Below are 21,878 nucleotides of genomic sequence, written 5' to 3' on the forward strand. Positions count from 1 at the left end.
ACAGGGGACTACCTTTTACCTTTTTAAAAATGTTAATAATATGCAAAAATGAGCTGGATGACAATATAAAGTATTATTACCTTATCACTTTAAACATTTTTGCAGTTGTATTCATGTGTTCCCTCAAATTATCAACAGATATACATGATAAATATGTAGCATCAGAAGTATTTATTTTCTGTCTTTTTTCCCCCCAAGGGTTTAAGACTAGTTACAAAGCTAAACACAACAAAAACAGAAGGCTCAAATACATATACTCACCCATTTTACAAGTTAGTCAAAACAGGTAATTATTCCAGAAGGCATAAAGCCAATGTTAAATGGAGCTGAGGAAAAACATCCAAGAATGCCTGTTTACACACTTTTTGGTGTTTGAAACTGGCACATGGATAGCAATGTCCCCATGATATTCTTGGTTGGTCTCACAGAGGTAAACTATTAATGGCTTTAAAGCTCAAGATAAACATACTTCTTGAATTGTCATAAGTGATGGGGAAACTAGAGCATATGTGAAGGAAAATGTGACAATTTGGAACATTTTACCCTTAAGGCTCTTCACTTGTTACTCCTCTTTCCATCACCTTGCTGGAACACAATCAAATTCAAAGTATGATAAAAAAAATGTTTTTAAAAAAATCGAAGTATGACTGTAATGATCTCTATTATTCTGAAGACCAACTCATTTGTACAAATTGAAATTTTAGAACAGATTACAGGACTAAGCCACCAAAACATTGTGACAATATGGTTGGATATAACTATCTTAACCACAAGCCAACAACTCTATCGACAGAATAGGCATCCAAGGTTTCATATGCCCTTGAGAACAGACTAACTTAACTGGATCTGTGTGCCTAGAAAGTAATAAACAATTACAACTATGTTATCTTGGCAACACAAGGGGATAAATCCAGCACGTATATCGGAAGATAATCATCATAGAGATCAAGCGGTCCTAGGCTCCAACTAAAGAACATCCTTGATGTTGATGTTTAAATTCCACAAAGCATCATATATTTGGTGTTAGAAAATGAATGCCTTTAATATATAGTTAGGAAATGAATGCCTTTAATATTCTTGACAGATTACTGTCATTATATGATTGGGGAGGGGAGTATTTGGATTGTGTGTATAGTAAACAAATAGTTAAAGAATTGACTCCAAAGACTCATCTCATGTTACAGCTGGTTAGTTATCTTATAGCATCATAAAGCCACCTCAGATTGGTGTCTGACTATAATCAATATGTTGCCTCAGCTACCTTGAATCTCAGGGCTTTTTTGAGCAGGAACACAAATGAACACAGTTCCTTCTGGCTTGGCCAGGGCTCTGGCTCAAAAAAAAAGTTCTCTGGCAGAGGGAAGGCACCAGGCAGCCACGTGCTCCTAGACCATGCACTCCATTCTCTCTACCACCTGCAGCCTCCGACAGGCTTGCAAAGAGAAGAGAGCAAGAGACGCGGAGCCACTCATGAGTGCCCCATCCCAGGAGAAGCTGCGTCTGCCACTGCCCATTCCACCACACCTGGCTCTCTCTCTCCAGCCGTGTTTTGGGGAGGGGGGTCTGTCATTGGACTATGCAAGAACACACATCCATGAAATGCAGCTAATGGCACTGTATTGTTCTGTGTCAATTGAATGGGTGACATCACTTCTGGTGATGTCAGGGTGTGTGGCCTGATATGCAAATGAATTCCTGCTGGGCTTTTTCTACACAAAATGTCCTGCTGAATCTGTAATGCACGTACAATTTTAAAGATATCGTATCACATTCTCCACAATGATTTCAAATGATCCTTTACTGACTAACAAGAGTCCTTTTAGTCTGAATATTGACTCACTTTGTGGATCAAGCGTACCTTAGTCACTCTTTTAGAGAACCTACGCCAGAATGACATAATGTGACTCTGTTGATTCTTGGATATTTCAGTGGCTTCTGATACTAGAATATATGAACCAAACACCCAAATACAGGAATGGATCCTGTGATCTGTCAGCAGAAAGCACCCAGGATTGCCTATCTTTCTATTTTCAACCCTGGGAAAGTTTATTATTGGAGTTATAGGACCTACAAGGAATAATAGCTACCCAGGTTGAGGAGGGACACAATGAAGAATGGGACAAACTGTTCCCTCCCGCCTCTTGTAGGGTTGAAGCTCCACTGACAGAAGAGGAAGAAGGCCACAACTGCAAGCACACACACCATTACTTCAGGCTTCTAATATGTGTAGCTATTGCTCCATACAGGACCTGTTATTCCAGGAGTTTTTCCTGGGCAATAAATGGCTGCTGGAAAGAGAGGAAAACCCAGACAACTGGTGATCCTGTGTAATCCTCTTGCAATCCGTGCACCAGCTCCAATCCAAGGATTGCTTCCAAATATCTCAATTAAACAATTATTTCAGAATGAGCTGTTCTGATCTGCCTGACTGCAGCCACAGAACAGAATAATATGTTTTAGCGGCTTGCTTTGTAAAAGTTGAATTGATTGTACTTAACTGGTTTGATTGGTTAAGGAATTCATAGCCTGAACTCTGTTCCAGCAATTAATTGCATCTCTGTGCTTTTTACATGTGGCAAATGTTGTTGCAATGTAAATCACCCTACTTGACTGCTGTAACATCCAGTAACATTGTTTAACATCTCTAAGTATTTGAAGGGCTGTCACTTAGGGCTGTTTCTGTTGACAGCAATGGAGAGAACTCACAATAATGGTTTAAATTAAGGGTGGGAAGGTACTGGCTGGATATTAGGAAAAATGTTTTTACAGTAATAGTTGTTCAACAGCGGAACTCTGTTCAACAGTCCAATTCTGTGACTCTATTCTATTTTATATCATGAACATCTTTAGGCAGGGCTTCTTTTAGTAGCAGAAACTCCTTTGCATATTAGGCCACACCTCCTTGATGTAGCCAATCCTCCAGGTTCTTACAGGGCCCTTAGTACAGAGCCTACTGTAAGCGCCAAGAGGATTGGCTACATCGGGTGGGGGGATGGCCTAATATGCAAAGGAGTTCCTGCTACACAAAAAGCTCTGTCTTTAGAGAAGCAGACCCACATATTCCTTATGACATGTATTCTCTGCATGAAACATTTGTCGTTATCGTTTTTGTTAAGCTGCTTCCTTCAGATATGCATATTCTTAGGCATGTTACAGATCTATTTTGGTGTTTGAGAGGCAACTCATAATAGACATTATGAAAAACAAAATATTAATGCATGTATCATCATCCTAAATGTCCTTTGTACCTTCCTTTTAAATTTGCGTATGCATCACATGTTTGCTGAATAACTGAACTAACAATTCTCCCATTTCCTCATATTCCCAACTTTAATTTTTCTTTTATGCCTACAGTCTGTTAGAGTAGAAATGATTATGCTGCCCCATCTACATTCCACAAATAAATTAATGTGGATAAATACATTTTCATAAGTATTAGTATATTAAACACAGACAAGCTGACATGCATTTTTAAAAAATGTACTTCACACAAATACAATTTAAATATTGTTTCATTTCACCATGACTTACATACAAACAATGTTGTTGCATAAAATCAAGATTTTCTCTAGATGTGAACAAAAAGACTGCAGAGTAATGACTTAATCCTATATGCTCAGAATAAATTAAATGAAGTCAGTAGTATTTACTACAAAGTAAATACGAACAGGATAGATACTACTTTAATGCAAAGGGATAGATAGAAAATTGTATGACAGGAAAAATCCTATGAGGTGATGTATATCCTCCAGGAAATTCATCACGATTTGATGTCAGTATGGATGGGATAGAATTTTGGAGGGTCCACCCTTCCAAGCAGCCATTTCCCCCAGGGGAGCTGATCTCTGCCTGTTGGAGATCAGTTGTAAAAGTGGGAGATCAACAGGCCCCATCTAGAGGCCGGCAACTCTAATCTAACAAGATTGAGCCAGACTATGCTATCCAGGTCAGGGTATCTATCTTCTAAGAAATCCATTTGTATGACCATGAACGTGTATGTTTAGTAGTACTCGTAGCCCCCCCCCCCCAAATATAGCGGACAAATAATACAAATCCAGTCTCTTTTCATATGAACCTCCATGTAGACTGCCCAGTACCTACCATGTTTATAAACAAAGAGAAAAGCATACATTCTCCCCCCAACATGCAATAATGATGAGGAACTGAACCAGTTTCTCTTTTACACTCCCTAGGAGTAAACTCTATTGAATAAAAGGGGACTTCTTAGCACACTTACTTAGGATTGCTCCCACAAACTCACAACTATACACGCAGTGAAGAGACAAAATCGTTTGGAACCACTATCGATACATTAAGTTCAAGGAGCTTTAAAATGCTTCTTTAACATGTTTGACAATCATCTTTTTAAAAACTCCATCTCAATTTCATTCATATTGCAAACAGCAGATCAAATAGCTTTGAAAGTTGTTTCTGTTGACTAGAACACTTTGATGATAAACATCATTCTTCTTCCTTTTCTGTCACTTAGCACAGCACAAGGTTTTGTGATTTCTGATTTACATTGGTGCAGTAATTTTGTTTTCTAACATACAGAATGAAATGGCAAAAACTTCAGCATTCTAAGCAACAGTGCCGGTTAAACAGTTTTAATAAGATGGTAAAACTTTCATCCTTCAATCAATTTTCTTCATTTTATCATCTTGCACGTCTGGCATATTCAAACAAAATTCAGCACTCTAATCAACAGGAAGCAGAGGAGCATTCATCCAGGGCTAGTACATGCTAAAGCACACCACTTTAATGTGCAAGAGCTGCATACAACTGCCTGTCTCTTCCCTTCTTTCAGCATCAGTGCACAGAAAGAAACTAGCACAGAGACATATACAATCGAAGCTACTCCCATAGGCACTCATACTTACATGTGCCTACGTTGAACAGTTTATTGAATTAATTTATTTAACAGAGGAGCTGATAGTTATCAATCAGTGTACTCTGATGGCAGAAACCTGTACAGCAACATCTCATGGGGCACCTATCAATTCTCCCTGTCCATACAATTCGGAGAAAACGGGACTCGTATCACAGAAGGGGATCATACAGTTTATGATTGGCTTAGCCATGGAGCCCATGGCTGTCCCTGCTCTTTGAAGCAGAGGAGTGTGAGAGAAAATGAATGGCAAATGGTCCCCCAAAGAGATTCATGGCCAAATGGACATTTTTCCTGGTTTCAGCCTAGTGCTGCATCTACTGACTTTTTGGAAGATGTGGAATGTCCCTTTTCCTGTCCTTCCAGAACAGGTACAAAAGCACTATTTAGATAATATTTGACCAAAGGCATTGTTACCATCTTGTACTGAAACAGAGCAGTCTGTTTCTTTTGTATTTTGATATTCAAAATGAGAATTTGTCTGCTTGTTTTAATTTTTTATGAACTACACAAGAGAAGTGGGATAGAGTTTTTTTAAAATAAGTAAATAAATAAAGATCAGAAAGAGAACATCTTAGTCTCCGTGATAGATCCAGGGATGTATATAAATTTTTGCACTCATGCCTAATATCTGTGGTAATACACATGATGAAATATCTCCCAGTGCACTACTTTTCACTGGGATTTATGTGTTCCCACACATTACACAACAAATTTTTACCCCCACAAAAACATCCCACCCCTACAAAAACCTCCAATACTTTTCCATCTCTGTTTTCATCATCTTTCCTGCATCTTGCAGTAAAATTTAATTAGTAGATTCCAGCTTTAGAAACTCCCCACACAAATCAAATTTCAAAACATTTTAAATAGCTGACATGACAATCTTTCCCCAGTTTAATTGAATGATTATGATTCATGGTACACATTTGTTAAAATTTTGAATAAACTGTTACACTGAGCCAAACTAGGTACAGATAGCTTCTATTACTTTCAAAATGACACACCTGCACATTCAAGCACTGACCTAACCTGTCTGCCCACAACTGACTAGGAGCTGCTTCCCCATAGTACTGTTCCACCTTGCTGTAGTATTTGCGTGCCTAGTACTACCACATGGTGTGACTGAGCGCATTAGTCTTTCTTATTCTTGAAGACCTATGTGATCTCACCCATGGGGCTAGGGATTTATATATACATACGATGAAGAAGAGATCGGATTTATACCCCACCCTTCACTCGGAGTCTCCAAGCGGCTTACAATCTCTTTGCTTTCCTCTCTTCACAACACACACCCCATGAAGTAGGTGCGGCTTAGAGAGTTCTCAGAGAACTGTGATTGACCCAAGGTCACCCAGCTGGCTGCATATGGAGGAGTGGGGAATCAACCCAGTTCTCCAGATTAGTGTCCGCCACTTTTAACCACTACACCAAAATGGCTCTCTATTCCACACATAACATCTCTGTGTGGTAGTAGCACAAGGAAGAGGCTTAAATATATGCAACTGTATTATATCACTGGGCCATCTCACTCAATATTGTTTACTTAAACTGGTGGTAACTCTCCAGGGTCTCAGGCACAGAAGAGTCTTCCCTAACACATTACCTGAAATCATCTACACACAAGGTAGGTGCTCCATCATTGAGCCATGGCCTCTCCCTTTCCCACTTAGCACATTTTAATATTCTGATTGGAAATCTGTCTCCAAGGTCAAGGTAATGGTCCCAAGGGAAATGATATGTCCAAGCCCTGCCACCAAAGATCCTGTGTAATTTGAGATAACTGGAATCCAACTTGTGACTTTCTGCATATAAAGCATATGCTGAACCATTGAGCCTCTCCTTGCCTTGCATGTAGCCATGGGGGTATGTGGAGAAGATAGGCATAAACAAATAATAATTTTGGAATTAATGTATATAATCTATCCCAAACCAAAGCATTCAATGAATTAAATAATATTTGTGTGCAACTGTTATGAGAAATTTTCCAGAGGAAAACATTGTACCAAGATCCATTAATTTTGCCTTACCCAATGGGAGCTTTAGAAATGATGGAGCTTCCCTGAGGTACTGAACGGTGATGGTAACTTCATCGCCAGCATTTCGCAGTAGATGCACCTGTCAGTGTGACAAATAACAGCTACTTTATACCAAAGAAGAACCAGGCACAGAGAGCAAAATAGTCTACATCAAAAAAAAAAAAAAAATCTCAGTATCTTTGTCAGGAATCCAATATTCACGTTTATCGCTGGAATGAAGAATGTCTTGAGGGTAAGACCGCAAGAATAAAAAAGAGAGATAAAGGCAAGTGTATCCACAATCATGGCAGAGTCTGAAAAATTAAAATTTGAAGGGCAATCTATGTTTGCATACAGCAAGGGAGGAGGGAAAAAAACCATGATAGGCTTCAAAGACATTTCTTTTAACAGCAGCAGCACGAAGTCCAGTATTTTAAACTCCTGTTTATTTTATTGGGAAAGCATTACGCACATACTGGTATTTTCCGTTCAAATCGAGAGTTCACATGCTTATCTGTGACAACATCATGTCCATATTTTTGTCAGGTGATCTTTTGAAGTTTTTTAGTCTGGATTTTTGGCTATAATTAGCTCCCTGTTAAGTACTGGACAAGCACACAGGGTGTATAGAAAGACTGTGCCATGTGTCACAATATCAACAACATGATGGAAAGGATTTCATGCATTTTTCCAGTCATAGATTAGATAGCACACAAGTCTTTGTAATACTGTATAACAATGAAAACTTGGTACCGTTGCATAGAACTGGCAAAAAAAAATCGTTATTTAAGAGCCATTATTATCAACCAGCAGCAAAACAAATGCCCCATAAAACTCCAAAACAATAAAAATGAAGAGCAATAGCCACACATGTATAATACATAGTATATGATGTAAGCAACAAAAACAATAAGCCCAAATGATGTTATTTACAGTAGTATTTGTTCATTCTTTTAAAGCAGGGGTGGCCAACAGTAGCTCTCCAGATGTTTTTTGCCTACAACTCCCATCAGCCCCAGCCAGCATGGCCAATGGCTGGGGCTGATGGGAGTTGTAGGCAAAAAAACATCTGGAGAGCTACTGTTGGCCACCCCTGTTTTAAAGTAATTTGTCCAATCATGTGGTACTACAGTAGTATTTAAAAGAGGGAAAAGGTCCTTTGAACAAAGATGCCTTCATTCGGCCACACAGAGGTCTTAACAGTGACCTAAACAGTAGCATAGTAATTCAAGGGTGACAATGGTCAAAATGTTGTGCAAGCGGAAAAAAGGACCACAGTCAGACCAAAATTGGCAAAATGCACTGCTGTTACTTGAACACCAAGTAGTAATGCTCAGGCTATAAACCTTCTCATTCCAGGGTGTGCACCCCACCCAGAAAGGTGAATCCATTACTCCGTCATCTGTAACTTGACATACTATTAACACTATCATCTTGCCTACTTATTTTAATTTATTGGCCCTGTGCTATTCCATAAAGTTTTCTGTTAATGGGCCCTAGTGATGGGGGGCAGGCAGCCAGGCTGCAAACCTAGTGCCATGATGTGAACTATTTATGAAACAGCAGAAATATAGCAGACATTTTTCTTTTATGACTCATGAGACTGTAAATATGCAAGTAAACAGTGCATATCAATTCACATATTACAAGTTCATCCTGGCCCAGAAATGTAATATTTGAATCCCCCTGAAAAGAGGAGATCCTCTGCTAGGACCTGGGGACTGGCAACCGTATCACCCAGTGTGCTTCCACAACAAGAAGCAAACCTAAGTCTCCCATGCCCTGCTCTAAAGTTGTAATTGCTACACCACACTGCCTTTCATAGGGTAGTTGCCATTGAACAGTGCAAGCAGCCAGGCCAGGCCTGGCTCTGGGGCACATAGCACCCCAGGCAGACCAACTGCCCACTGCCCCCTCCACAAGGGCCCCACTGTACACCCCCTTCCCTGTGGCACTGCACGGTGCCATGCTCCGCACACCCCCACCCCGTGGCGCTTACAGGAGCAACGTGATCCTCCTGCTTCCGCACTTCCTGCTGCTAGCTATTAAGAGAATGGGCATGGAAGCAGGAGGATCGTGTTGCTCCTCTGCACCTCCCCGTGCTCTGCCCCCAGCCCCCCCCCCCATGGCACTTACAGGAGCAATGCGATCCTCCTGCTTCTGCGCTTCGGGGGTCGTTCTCTTAATAGCGAGCAGCAGGAAGGGGCTTTGAAGAAAACAGCTTATATTATTCTCTTCTCCTTTTAATCCAAAGAACAACCCTGTCAGGTAGACTAGGTATGTGACTGGTCCAAAATCACCCAGTGAGCTCCCACAGCAAGACAATGATTCAAACCTGGATCTCCCAAACCCTTCTCTGAAGTTCTAATTGCTACAGTACCCTGGCTTTCAGAGGGAGGCTACTGTTGAAAAGCAGTGAGCAGCCAGGCCTAGTTGAGCCACATAAATTGGGTGGTATCAAGTCACCCAGACATTGCTTCTAGGCCTCATTTTACCAACCTCCATGTGGGACTTGGAGATCCCCCAGAATTAGAACTGAATTCCAGACAATAGAGATATGTTCCACTGGAGAAAATGATATCTAGGGCTGATAGATAAATTGAAAACTGAGTCTGTGTTAGAAAAGCATACCATAAATGAAGTAAATGAATGAATAAAATAAAAACTGTCAAGTCATCACATCCCCTGTAAACATACCTGACTACTCAGGTCATCTTTGGAGACCCTGCTTTGGCTGCCCCTGCCATCTAAAGGGCTTTCTCAGTTGTGATGCCAAAACTTTGGAACAACCTCCCTAGTGAGATTCATTTGTCTCCCTCTATCATATTCCATTACTGAGAGAAAATATTTTCATTTGGCATTCACATACTAATTCTTATCATTCCTGGATATTTTTTTTTGTAATTTTGTATTTATTTATTATTTGGACTTTTACGCTGCCCTTCCCTGCAAGCAGTGCCTTATATCAGAATAAAAAAGTGATTTATGTGTCTATGTTTTATTTGCTTTAAATGAGAGAGAGAGAGAGAGAGCGCGCACACGGTTTTATAGGTTTTTACTTCAACTGGGTAATCCCTTCGCACCACCCCAAATAGAAAATCATAGAATTATTAAGTTGGAAGGGACCTCCATGGTCATCTAGTCCAACACTCTCACAATGCAGAAAATTCACAAATACCGCCCCCCCCCAAATTTGCAGGATCCACATTGCTATCAGATGGCTATCCAGCCTCTGTTTAAAAACCTCCAAAAAAGGAGAGCCCACCACCTCCTGAGGAAGCCTGTTCCACTGAGGAACTGCTCTAACTAGAAGGGACAGTGGCTCAGTGGTAGAGCATCTGGTAAACAGAAGGTCCCAGGTTCAATCCCCGGCATCTCCAACTAAAAGGGTCCAGGCAAATAGGCATGAAAAACCTTAGCTTGAGACCCTAGAGAGCCGCTGCCAGTCTGAGTAGACAATACTGACTTTGATGGACCAAGGGTCTGATTCAGTATAAGGCAGCTTCATATGTTCAAGGAAATTTTTGGGAGGGACGGTGGCTCAGTGGTAGAGCATCTGCTTGGGAAGCAGAAAGTCCCAGGTTCAATCCCTGGCATCTCCAAAAAAGGGTCCAGGCAAATAGGTGTGAAAAACCTCAGCTTGAGACCCTGGAGAGCCGCTGCCAGTCTGAGAAGACGATACTGACTTTGATGGACCAAATGTCTGATTCAGTATAAGGCAGCTTCATATGTTCATATATATATGTTCACTATCAAGTCACAGCTGATTTATGGCAACCCTGTAGGGTTTCAAGGAAAAAAGATGTTCAGAGGTGGTTTGCCATTGCCTGACCATACACAGCAGCCCTGGATGTCCTTGGTGGTCCCACATCAGGGCATTCTCTCTCTCTCTCTCTCACACACACACACACACACACACATACTCACACACACATCATGTTTGCTGCCTTTGGGACCCTGAATTAAGTGTAATGGTGTCATAGAAATGTTTTTTATATATAAACATTCAAAGGTTCTTAAGTACAAAATGTGAACTTGTTGCTATAGTTGGCCTATCTTCCAACAAGTTAGAAAATGTAATCTTAATTTCTAGAAAGGGATTCAGAGAAGATCCAGAATCTGTCTGAAGTGGGTGAGTGGGAGACAAATGGAAATTAGGTTCCGTGTAAGTGTAAAGTGATGCACTTTAAATACATACTGATGGAGTCTGAACTGGTGGAGACTGACCAGGAAAAAGATCTTGGGGTAATGGCTGATAGCCTGATGATAATTCAGTCATGCATGGCAGCAATTAAAAATGGAAAATTCCATACTTAGGACTGAGAATAAAACTGAGCAGAGCAAAGCCTTTATACAAGTCCCTGTTATAACTACAGTTCTGGTCACTACATTTCAAAAAAGATACTGGAGCTGGAAAAACTGCAGAATCAGGGTTGATCACAGGGTTGAAGCACCTTCCCCAGGAGACTGGGTTAAAGCATCCTGAGCTTATTTATTTATTTTTATTTTATTTTTATTTTTATTTTATTCGATTTATATCCCGCCCTACCCCACCGAGGTGGGCTCAGGGCGGCTTACAACATAAAAACCAACAGAATCCATTTAAATACATTCATGATAGATTAATAATTATAATTATACAATAAAATATATAAAATACATATAAAATACATAAAATACATAAGAATCTTAGAAAAAAAGATGTTTAAACCTTAAATAATAGTGACAAAATTATGTGTGGTTTGTAAGAAGTGGGTAGGAAGAAACTTTTTACCCTGTTCCCTTATACTGGAACTTGAGGGCATGTTATGAGACTGATCAGTGGTAGATTTAAGATCTGGTGATGTCCACAGGCTTAAACAGATGTACAAGGGGCTCGGCAAATTAACAGAGGATAGTTTTACCACAATCTTTAGTCTTTATGCCCAGCTTGCAGGCTTTCAAGGAACAAATGACGGGCTACCATAGCAGAATGCTGAATTAGATGGCTGCCCTTATAGTCTTATGTTAGATTTGTGTTAAAAGCTTCTGAGCCATAAAAACATCTATTATTTAATAGCCTTCTGCTCCATTAATTCTTTCCTGTGGGTACAGAAATTGATTTTCTCTCTTTCTGGGTATGTGAAGTTCTATACTGTCTGCCCTTTAGCCATCTCATATGATTGTAAAACCCCAGAAGATGGCGCAAACTTGGTAACTTTCAAACAATTTATGTTGGTAGATTTAGTTTGCCCTTATATTTTTTATTCCAAGTCATTTTTTCAACAGGTATTATCTTGATTACAATTCATGCACTAGTTCTAGCTTTGACAGAGAACTGTATAAACATCTGTGAATAAAAACTTTCTGTGGGAAAAACTCTGTTATTTAATATATGTAACTCTTCCTGCCATTTGTACATTTTGACAGGCAGATATGTTGTAACCACTTCAGTTATATCTTACTTATCGTTGTCATTTCAAACACCATTTTCTGGAAAATCACAGTTGCTAACAAAACTTCACAATCCCATTTTAAATGCATGCTGCATACTGATACATTGTTTGAAGGTATTTAAATTAATAGGCCTTATGAATATACACTTCATGCATCTGGTGAAGAGAGCTCAGACTGATGAAAGTTTGTAGTGGAATAAATTTTATTAGTCTCAAGTGCCATTGGATTTTTGTTTTATTTGGATACATACGATCTACTTTTACAGCAACTGCCACAAAACAATGTTGGTATTGGAAGACACTATATATATGCCATTTTTGTGCCAATAAACATTGAATAAAAACACTGGTCTTCATCAGTGTGTCAAGAATTGCTTTTTTTTGGGGGGGGGGTGTTTTGCAAATGAGAAGATGGCATTTACTCTATTAAGTTCTGGCAGAGGTTGTCCTTGAAAGGGCAGCTGCTGTGAGAGCCCTCTCCAGCCCCACCCACCTCACAGGGTGACTGTTGTTGGGGAGGAAGGTAAAGGAGATTGTGAGCCACTCTGAGACTCTTTGGAGTGGAGGGCGGGATATAAATCCAATATCCTCTTCTTCTTCTTAAGTTACGAAGCTGGAATTAATGATGTGATTTCACCAGAAAACTATACCTGTTTGCTACAGTTATTGCTTGCTTATTCCATAAATTATCTGGATCCATTTGCTCTTTCAATTTTTGAACACAGTCATTCTAAAGGTAAAAGGAAAGTATCAAATCAAGGGTGTCAAACATGTGGCCCAGGGGCCAAATCAGGCCCTCCGAGGGCTTCTATCAGGCCCCCTGAGCAACTGGCTGTCATCTGCTTCCTTCTGCCTCTCTCTTGCTTCCTTCTGCATAACAGCTTGCTTTGCAAAGTTTACGCTATCACACAGGAGCTACAAAGCAAAGTCTCTATTTTCTCTATTTTCTCTACAGAGGTCTGAGAGGAGCAGAGCAGAGCAGCTCTGATAGCTGAGACAGCTGGAGAAATTGCTGAGAATTTCTGAGTTTTGAAGGACTACATTCTAAGGTTTGTGGGGCTGCCTAAAATTCTAAGGTGTGATAGCTGGGGAACTGCTCTTTGTTTGGTTGACTGCTCTTTGTTTGGTTGACTGCCTTAAGGGTGAAAGAGATTGAGAGTGATTGCTGCTGATTGAGAGTGATTGCTGAGGAGTGCCTCTGCTCCACCTCTTTGCATTTTAAGCTGCGCCTTGCCAAAGGCCTGTGGCTCTTCGCCTAGGGGCTCCCTAAGGAGCAGGAACCCAGATCCCTGGCTTCCTTGTTCTCCAAATAAGGTAAGTTCCCAATAAGGTAAGTTTAGGTAAGTTGACCCGCCAGAAGGGGAGCCACTTAAACAGCATTTAAAGAGGACTGTATATTTTAATATATATATATACAATGAAGATAGAATGCCAGCAGGGGGTTGGGGGCTTTCCAGTGTTTTGCACTGAGTGTCACATGTATGACTATCTGCCCAAAGGACAGAAGTCTTGGGTGTGTGCTCGATGCAAGGAGCTCCTGGTCCTCAGGGAACGAGTTCGTACCCTTGAGGCCAAGGTGACTGCCCTGGAGAAGCAGAGACGGTCAGTTAGGCACTTGGGGAAGACTCTCGGGGGCGTATTAGATGAGCCCCGCTCTGAACGTAGCAGCCCCGTTGCTGCCAGAGAGCGTGAGGGTCGAGAGGGAACAGGGCACCGTGCTGAGGATAAGGGGAATGCGCCCTCAGAAGGGACCTCTTCTTCGGTTGGTGAGCGGGAATCCTTTCACGCCAAGGAACCATCCCTGAGCAGGGGGAGAGGGGGGGTATTGGTAGTTGGTGATTCGATCATTAGGCAAGTAGACAGCCGGGTGGCGAAACCGCGTACTGACCGTATGGTGACTTGCCTGCCTGGTGCGAAGGTAGCGGACATTACACGTGTAGTAGATAGACAGTGCTGGGGAGGAGCCTGTGGTCGTGGTGCATGTTGGCACCAACGATGTGGGGAAATGCAGTCGTGAGGTCCTGGAGGAAAAATTTAGGCTGCTAGGCAGGAGACTTAAGGCCAGGACCTCCAAGGTAGCCTTCTCGGAAGTGCTACCTGTTCCACGTGCAGGGCAGGAGAGACAGGCACAAATTAGAAGTCTCAATGGGTGGATGAGACGATGGTGTAAGGAGGAAGGGTTTAAGTTTGTTAGGCACTGGGATGCTTTCTGGAACAAGCGGGAGCTGTACAAAAGAGACGGTCTCCACTTGTCCCCGGATGGAACCAGGCTGCTGGCGCTTGAAAACGAAAAGGTGGCAGAGCAGTTTTTAAACTAAATCTTGGGGGAAAGCCGACAGGAGATGAAATGTCTCTGGTTCGGGAGGACTCGTCTCAAAGAGATGAAGGGTTAGCTGCTATTTTTCTACCGGGTAACGGACCGGAGTTGTCCACTGTGAAGGTGACAAACAATATGGACTGTCTGCCAGTGTCTCGAGGCGGCAGGAGGAAGGTGGCGGGCCTAGCTCGCCTGGGAAATTATAGATGTTTGTATGCAAATGCTAGAAGTGTTCAAAGTAAAATTGGTGAATTGGAATGTTTAGTGTTGGGAGAAAACATAGACATTGTGGGAATTTCAGAAACTTGGTGGAATGAGGAGAATCAGTGGGACACGGTGATTCCTGGATATAAGCTATATCGGAAGGATAGGGAGGGAAGGGTTGGAGGTGGGGTGGCTCTGTATGTCAGAGAGGATATACGGTCCAGTAAGGCTGAGATCAGAGAATTAGATTCACTTTTAGAAATGCTTTGGGTTGAAATAGAGGGCCCAAAAGGAAATTTAACTATGGGAGTTTGTTATCGCCCACCAAATCAAAAGAGAGAGGACGATTATAATATGATGGAAGGCTTAAAGATAGCGGCTAAACGTAAAAACTGTGTTGTAATAGGTGATTTTAACTACCCGCAGATTGATTGGGTCAATATGTGTTCTGGTCGAGAGAAAGAGATTGAGTTTCCTGATGCTCTCAATGACTGTGCTATGGAGCAGATGGTCTCAGAACCTACCAGGGGTAGGGCGATCCTGGATTTGGTCCTAAGTAATGCCCAAGACTTGGTGAGAGATGTAAAAGTGATTGCGCCGCTTGGGAGCAGTGACCATAATGTTATTGATTTCACGGTTTGTATAAATAGGGAGTTGTCCAAAAAGACCACCACAACCACGTTTAACTTTAAAAGGGGTAAATACACTGAGATGAGGAGGCATGTGAGGAAGAAACTGAAAGGAAAGGTACATACGGTCAAAACCCTTGGGGAAGCTTGGACGCTATTTAAAAATATAATCCTAGAAGCTCAGATAAAATACATACCACAAGTTAGGAAAGGCACAAACAGGCATAAGAAAAGGCCTGCGTGGTTAACAAACAAAGTAATGGAAGCTGTAAAAGGTAAGAAGGACTCCTTTAAGCGGTGGAAAACCAGTCCAAGTGAGATTAGTAAAAGGGAACACAGGCTGTGGCAAATCAAATGCAAGACTGTGATCAGGCAGGCAAAAAGGGACTATGAGGAGCATATTGCAAAAAACATAAAGACCAACAATAAAACTTTCTTCAAATATATTAGAAGTAGGAAACCAGCCAGGGAGGCAGTGGGGCCCTTGGATGACCATGGGGTAAAAGGATTACTGAAGGAGGATAGGGAAATGGCTGAAAAGCTAAATGAATTTTTTGCCTCCGTCTTCACTGTAGAAGACGAGAACTTTTTGCCCGCCCCAGAACCACTAATTTTGGAAGGGGTGTTGAAAGACCTGAGTCAGATTGAGGTGACAAATGAGGAGGTCCTACAACTGATAGACAAATTAAAAACTAATAAGTCACCGGGTCCGGATGGCATACATCCGAGAGTTCTGAAGGAACTCAAAGTTGAACTTGTGGATCTTCTAACAAAAATCTGTAATCTTTCATTGAAAGCTGCCTCCATTCCTGAGGACTGGAAGGTAGCAAATGTCACCCCCATCTTTAAAAAGGGTTCCAGAGGAGATCCGGGAAATTACAGGCCAGTCAGTCTGACTTCAATACCGGGAAAGTTGGTAGAAACCATTATCAAGGACAGAATGAGTAGGCACATTGATGAACACGGGTTATTGAGGAAGACTCAGCATGGGTTCTGCAAGGGAAGATCTTGCCTCACTAACCTGTTGCATTTCTTTGAGGGGGTGAACAAACATGTGGACAAAGGAGACCCGATAGATGTTGTTTACCTTGACTTCCAGAAAGCTTTTGATAAAGTTCCTCATCAAAGGCTCCTTAGAAAGCTTGAGAATCATGGAGTAAAAGGACAGGTCCTCTTGTGGATCAAAAACTGGCTGAGTAATAGGAAGCAGAGAGTGAGTATAAATGGGCAGTCTTCGCAGTGGAGGACGGTAAGCAGTGGGGTGCCGCAGGGCTCGGTACTGGGTCCCATGCTCTTTAACTTGTTCATAAATGATTTAGAGTTGGGAGTGAGCAGTGAAGTGGCCAAGTTTGCGGATGACACTAAATTGTTCAGGGTGGTGAGAACCAGAGAGGATTGTGAGGAACTCCAAAGGGATCTGTTGAGGCTGGGTGAGTGGGCGTCAACGTGGCAGATGCGGTTCAATGTGGCCAAGTGCAAAGTAATGCACATTGGGGCTAAGAATCCCAGCTACAAATACAAGTTGATGGGGTGTGAACTGGCAGAGACTGATCAAGAGAGAGATCTTGGGGTCATGATAGATAACTCACTGAAAGTGTCAAGACAGTGTGCGTTTGCAATAAAAAAGGCCAATGCCATGCTGGGAATTATTAGGAAGGGAATTGAAAACAAATCAGCCAGTATCATAATGCCCCTGTATAAATCGATGGTGCGGTCTCATTTGGAGTACTGTGTGCAGTTCTGGTCGCCGCACCTCAAAAAGGATATTATAGCTTTAGAGAAGGTGCAGAGAAGGGCAACTAGAATGATTAAAGGGCTGGAGCACTTTCCCTATGAAGAAAGGTTGAAACGCTTGGGACTCTTTAGCTTGGAGAAACGTCGACTGCGGGGTGACATGATAGAGGTTTACAAGATAATGCATGGAATGGAGAAAGTAGAGAAAGAAGTACTTTTCTCCCTTTCTCACAATACAAGAACTCGTGGGCATTCGATGAAATTGCTGAGCAGACAGGTTAAGACGGATAAAAGGAAGTACTTCTTCACCCAAAGGGTGATTAACATGTGGAATTCACTGCCACAGGAGGTGGTGGCGGCCACAAGTATAGCCACCTTCAAGAGGGGTTTAGATAAAAATATGGAGCACAGGTCCATCAGTGGCTATTAGCCACAGTGTATGTGTGTATATAACATTTTTTGCCACTGTGTGACACAGAGTGTTGCACTTGATGGGCCGTTGGCCTGATCCAACATGGCTTCTCTTATGTTCTTATGTTCTATTGGCTGAGGCGCCTTCCTTGGGGAGAGCTTGCTTTGCCAGGCTCTTTTAATTGCTCAGCAGAGCAACTGAGCCAAGCCTCTCTTCCTTCTATTGGCTGAGGCTCCTCCCACTCCTGGGGATGGAAGGAAGGAGATAGAACTTCCTTTGATCCCTGGATCCCATGGGAGAGATACAAAGAAAGCACCTTTAAGACCAACGAGTGCTAATGTTTTAAGCAGGGCTTTTTTGGTAGAAAAAGTTCAGCAGGAACTCATTTGCCTATTAGGCCACGCCCCTTGATGTTGCCATTGTTTTGCATAGGGCTTTTTTGAAGAAAAAGACCAGCAGGAACTCATTTGCATATTAGGCCGCACCCCCTGACACCAAGCCAGCTGGGACTGTGTTCCTGTGCATTCCTGCTTCTAAAAAAGCCCTGGTTTTAAGTATGTTTTATGTTTTTTTAAAAAAATCTTTGTGTTTGACTGTTTATATCTCTGCTACCTAATCTTGAATAGGTACACACATGGCCTGGCCCAACATGGCTCGACCGAAAAAGGTCCCATTTATTTCAGATCTGGCCCTCATAACAAATGAGTTTGACACCCCCCGTATCAAATGTTTCTTTGAAGGCAGCTTCATTATCAAGCAGATTAGCAGAGAGCAGAAAAAGTGATTAGGTGATGTGGCTGGTCTGGAAAGAAGACACTGATTCATCCCAAAGCCACATTTGTCAGTATGAAAAACCACGTGTCAGTTTTCAGGGAGTGGAGTTTAGGAAATAAACTCCCCCAGTGTCTCAAAACCAAAGTAGGACCCCTACAAATTGCTGCAAAAAGCAACACTTTTAGAAGAGAAAAAAGTGATCACAACTCAATCAAGAAAAAAGTGTTTTGCAAAATCAGCTTACCGAAATACTGAGAATGGGAATAAAGTATGAATCGTCTTCTGGATACAAGAATATACAAGTGGGAACATCCAAGAAACTTCCAGGAAGGGGGCATTCCCCCGCTTTAGTTCCACCCCTAACCCATTATTTTCTGCTTCCCATTCTTTCTCCATCCTAGTATTACCCCATCTCTTACTTTCTCCCCTGTGGCTGTCATTCTCTCTACCAACTACCCATCACTCGCTCTTTCTGCCATCTATCCCATCATTCTCTGTCTTTCTCTCTTTCTGTCCCCTATCACAATTACTCTCTCTCTCTCTCTTTCTGCCCCCATCCCATCACTCTTTTGCCCCACTCCCACACTGAGGCTTCCCCCTCCATAGCCACTCTCTCTGGCTGTCTTGGAGCAGCTCTGGGTGAGCCAGCAGTGTCTTCCCTCCCCCTGCCACTCTCTCCAACTCTCCTAGAGCAGCTCCAGGCAAGCTGGCAGAGTCTTTCCTCCTTCCCTGTTGTTCTTTCCAACTCCCAGTTACTCCCAAGGCTGCCTGGCTTCTGCTGCCAGGCCCAGCACAGCTCCTGGCCTGCCATGAAGCCAACACCAGGGGCCTCAGAGGGGAATTTAAACCCCCACTGTTTTTTTTTATGTCAGATTTTTTCTGCAAATGTAGGAAGGGCCCTGAGTTTGCAGAAACATCTGTTTAGTGCCCATGTGGCCCCGGTCTATGTATTTAAGTATCCACAGTTAGGCTCCACAGCTTGCTAGTAGTGTATAGATTGGTTAGTTGCTGGGGATTAGGGAAATTTGCTACTGTATGAAGATATCTTCATGGAATCAGTAGCAGACTTTCCTACAGCTAACATTGATACATTCCATAAGTAAGGGCACAGACCACATCTTCCGTTGCCAGCTTCCAGCACACTTTTGACTTCAAGTTGGCTAATAACTGGGCTAATTAACTTCTGGCTTGTGAAGAGTCCACTCATTTGATGTTATAAATCAAGTTATGACCTATATCTTTCACTAAGGGTACTATTAACCAGAGAATTCTCTAAAGAAATGAATTGCTCTCATCAGCATGGCTTGTTCTTTTCCATTGAAAGTGTCAGAAGCAATTAGGTAGCGTCAAAGTAGAGTGATGGCTGCCACTAAGAACAATTGTCAGAGCCGGATTAACCATTAGGCAAATTAGGCACTTGCCTACAGGCCCCGCAACTCTGGGGGGCCCCCGGGCCATCTTCCCTCTCCCCCTGCCCGTTTTCATGGTCAGCATGTTCCTTGTGCATCCCTTTGCCGTCCTTCATGGCGTGACTCTGAAACTCACTTTCCCAGCAGGCAGCACTCTTTCCCAGCATCCTGCTGACATCCTGTGCAGACTGGCTGGTGATTGGCGGTGGCACAGGAGGGGCGGAGCAGGCATGCATGGTGGGCATCAGCTGTTTTCAAACTGAAGCTGAGAAAGGCCGGCACTGAAAGGACCTCCGTGCAACGGGAGCAGCCGTTTCCTTGGCTGGCTCAGTCTGACTGGCTTAGCTGGGAGTCTGTGAGGCTCTGCTCCCCCTCCCTCCCTCCCTCCCTTTGGCTCTGGGTCTCAATCGCTCTTTCACCCCAACCCCCACCAATAGAATCCCATGCAGGAGGGGCAGCTCTGCTGTGCTGAGCAACTTAGCGATGGAGCGACAGAGAGCATCCTAGGTATTTCATCTGTAAGAATATAAGTAACCATGAGACTGATTTATGGTTAAATGTGCTGTTAATTAGCTGTTGGTTCCCCTAGTCTGTTGACCGCAGCTCAGCACTGTAGCCAAAAATTTCTGGGGGGGGGGGGCATGGAGGCTTGGCATGGAGGCCAGCTGCCCAGCCCCAGCTCGCTAACTCTCTGGGCGTTTTCGCACTGACCTTCAAGTGGTGCGACCACCCTCCTCACGCCGGCGGATCTGCAGGGATTTCGCACCAGAAGCGCCGGCGCACCCAAAAGAGCCGGCGACTTCCGTCGCGAAACCAGCTCAAACGGAAACCGCCAAGAAGCAGGAAAACGTTTGAGCTGGTTTCGCGACGGAAGTCGCCGGCTCTTTTGGGTGCGCCGGCGCTTCTGGTGCGAAATCCCTGCAGATCCGCCGGCGTGAGGAGGGTGGTCGCACCACTTGAAGGTCAGTGCGAAAACGCCCTCTCTCATGCTCTTGGGGGTGGGAAGAGCCTGGGGGGGAGCAGCAGCAGCGAAAAAAGGGCTGCAGGGAGAGTGGAGGAGGCAGGGAAGAGCCTGGGGAGAGTGGCAGCAGCAAAAATGGGGCCGTGGGGAGAGCCTGGAGAGAGTGGCAGCAGTGAAAATGGGGCTGTGAGGAGAGTGGGGAAAACAGAGAAGAGCCTAGGGAGAGCAGCAGCAGCAAAAATGGGAGGCAGGTAAGAGCCCAGGGAGAGCGGTAGCGGGGAAAATGGAGCCACTGAGAGAGTGGGGGAGGCAGGGAAGAGCCCGGAGAGAGCAGCAGTGGGGAAAATGGGGCCATGGAGGGAGTGGGGGAGGCAGGGAAGAGTCCGGGGATAGTGGCGCAAAAATGGGGGAATGCCTTTTAAGCCACCGGTGCCTGCAGGCTGCAGCAGGGGGCCCGAGCAGTGGGGCAGGTGTTCCGACTTGGAGATAGTTTGGGAGGGGGCCCCCCAAGATTTTGACTGCCTAAGGGCCTCCACAGGATTTAATCTGGCCCTGACAATCATCTACACCAGCTTATCAAGGTGGCAAGTTGAGAAGACTATTCTCTTGGTTAACTATAACCAGCACAGGTTATTTCAACCACTCACATCTTTAAATATTTCAGAAATGTTCTCTCGTTAAAATCAGTGATGCTGCCTGCTGCAGAATACATGAACTAGCAAGGTTATATCCCATTTGACACTCTGCTATCCAGGCTTGATAGAGAAACTATATGTCTCTGTGAGTGTGTTTTAGTTTGTATTGTGTGACGAAAGATTTATTTACATGGGCAGAATTGAAAAATCATGCCACAAAGCAATCTCATAGAGAGTGAGAGAGGAAAGTCTGCTTAAAAGCAGGGCTTTCTTGTAGCAGGAACTCCTAAGCTCTTAGAGGATTGGCTACATCAGGGGTGTGGGGCCTAACATGCAAAGAAGATCCTGCTACAAAAAAAGTCCTGCTTAAAAGTAAGTAGCAAATATACGTAAATATTCAGTCAGAACTCAGGAGTTGCATATATTCATCCTATAAACATATTCAAAGGAACACACCACACC

The 21,878-nt window shown here is 43.2% G+C and overlaps 1 protein-coding gene across 3 annotated transcripts in view; it reads right to left on the reverse strand.

Annotated features, from left to right (window-relative positions):
- The window catches only part of SNTG2 (syntrophin gamma 2), a 442,273-nt gene that overhangs the window by 184,664 nt on the left and 235,731 nt on the right, over positions 1-21,878 (reverse strand). For all 3 annotated transcript variants that reach the window (XM_060234602.1, XM_060234592.1, XM_060234610.1), the window contains one exon: positions 6,919-7,006. In XM_060234602.1, the coding sequence (XP_060090585.1) occupies positions 6,919-7,006 (88 nt within the window). The remainder of the gene's footprint in view (positions 1-6,918; positions 7,007-21,878) is intronic.

Source organism: Heteronotia binoei, chromosome 1 (assembly GCF_032191835.1).
Source record: "Heteronotia binoei isolate CCM8104 ecotype False Entrance Well chromosome 1, APGP_CSIRO_Hbin_v1, whole genome shotgun sequence".
NCBI lineage: Eukaryota > Metazoa > Chordata > Lepidosauria > Squamata > Gekkonidae > Heteronotia > Heteronotia binoei.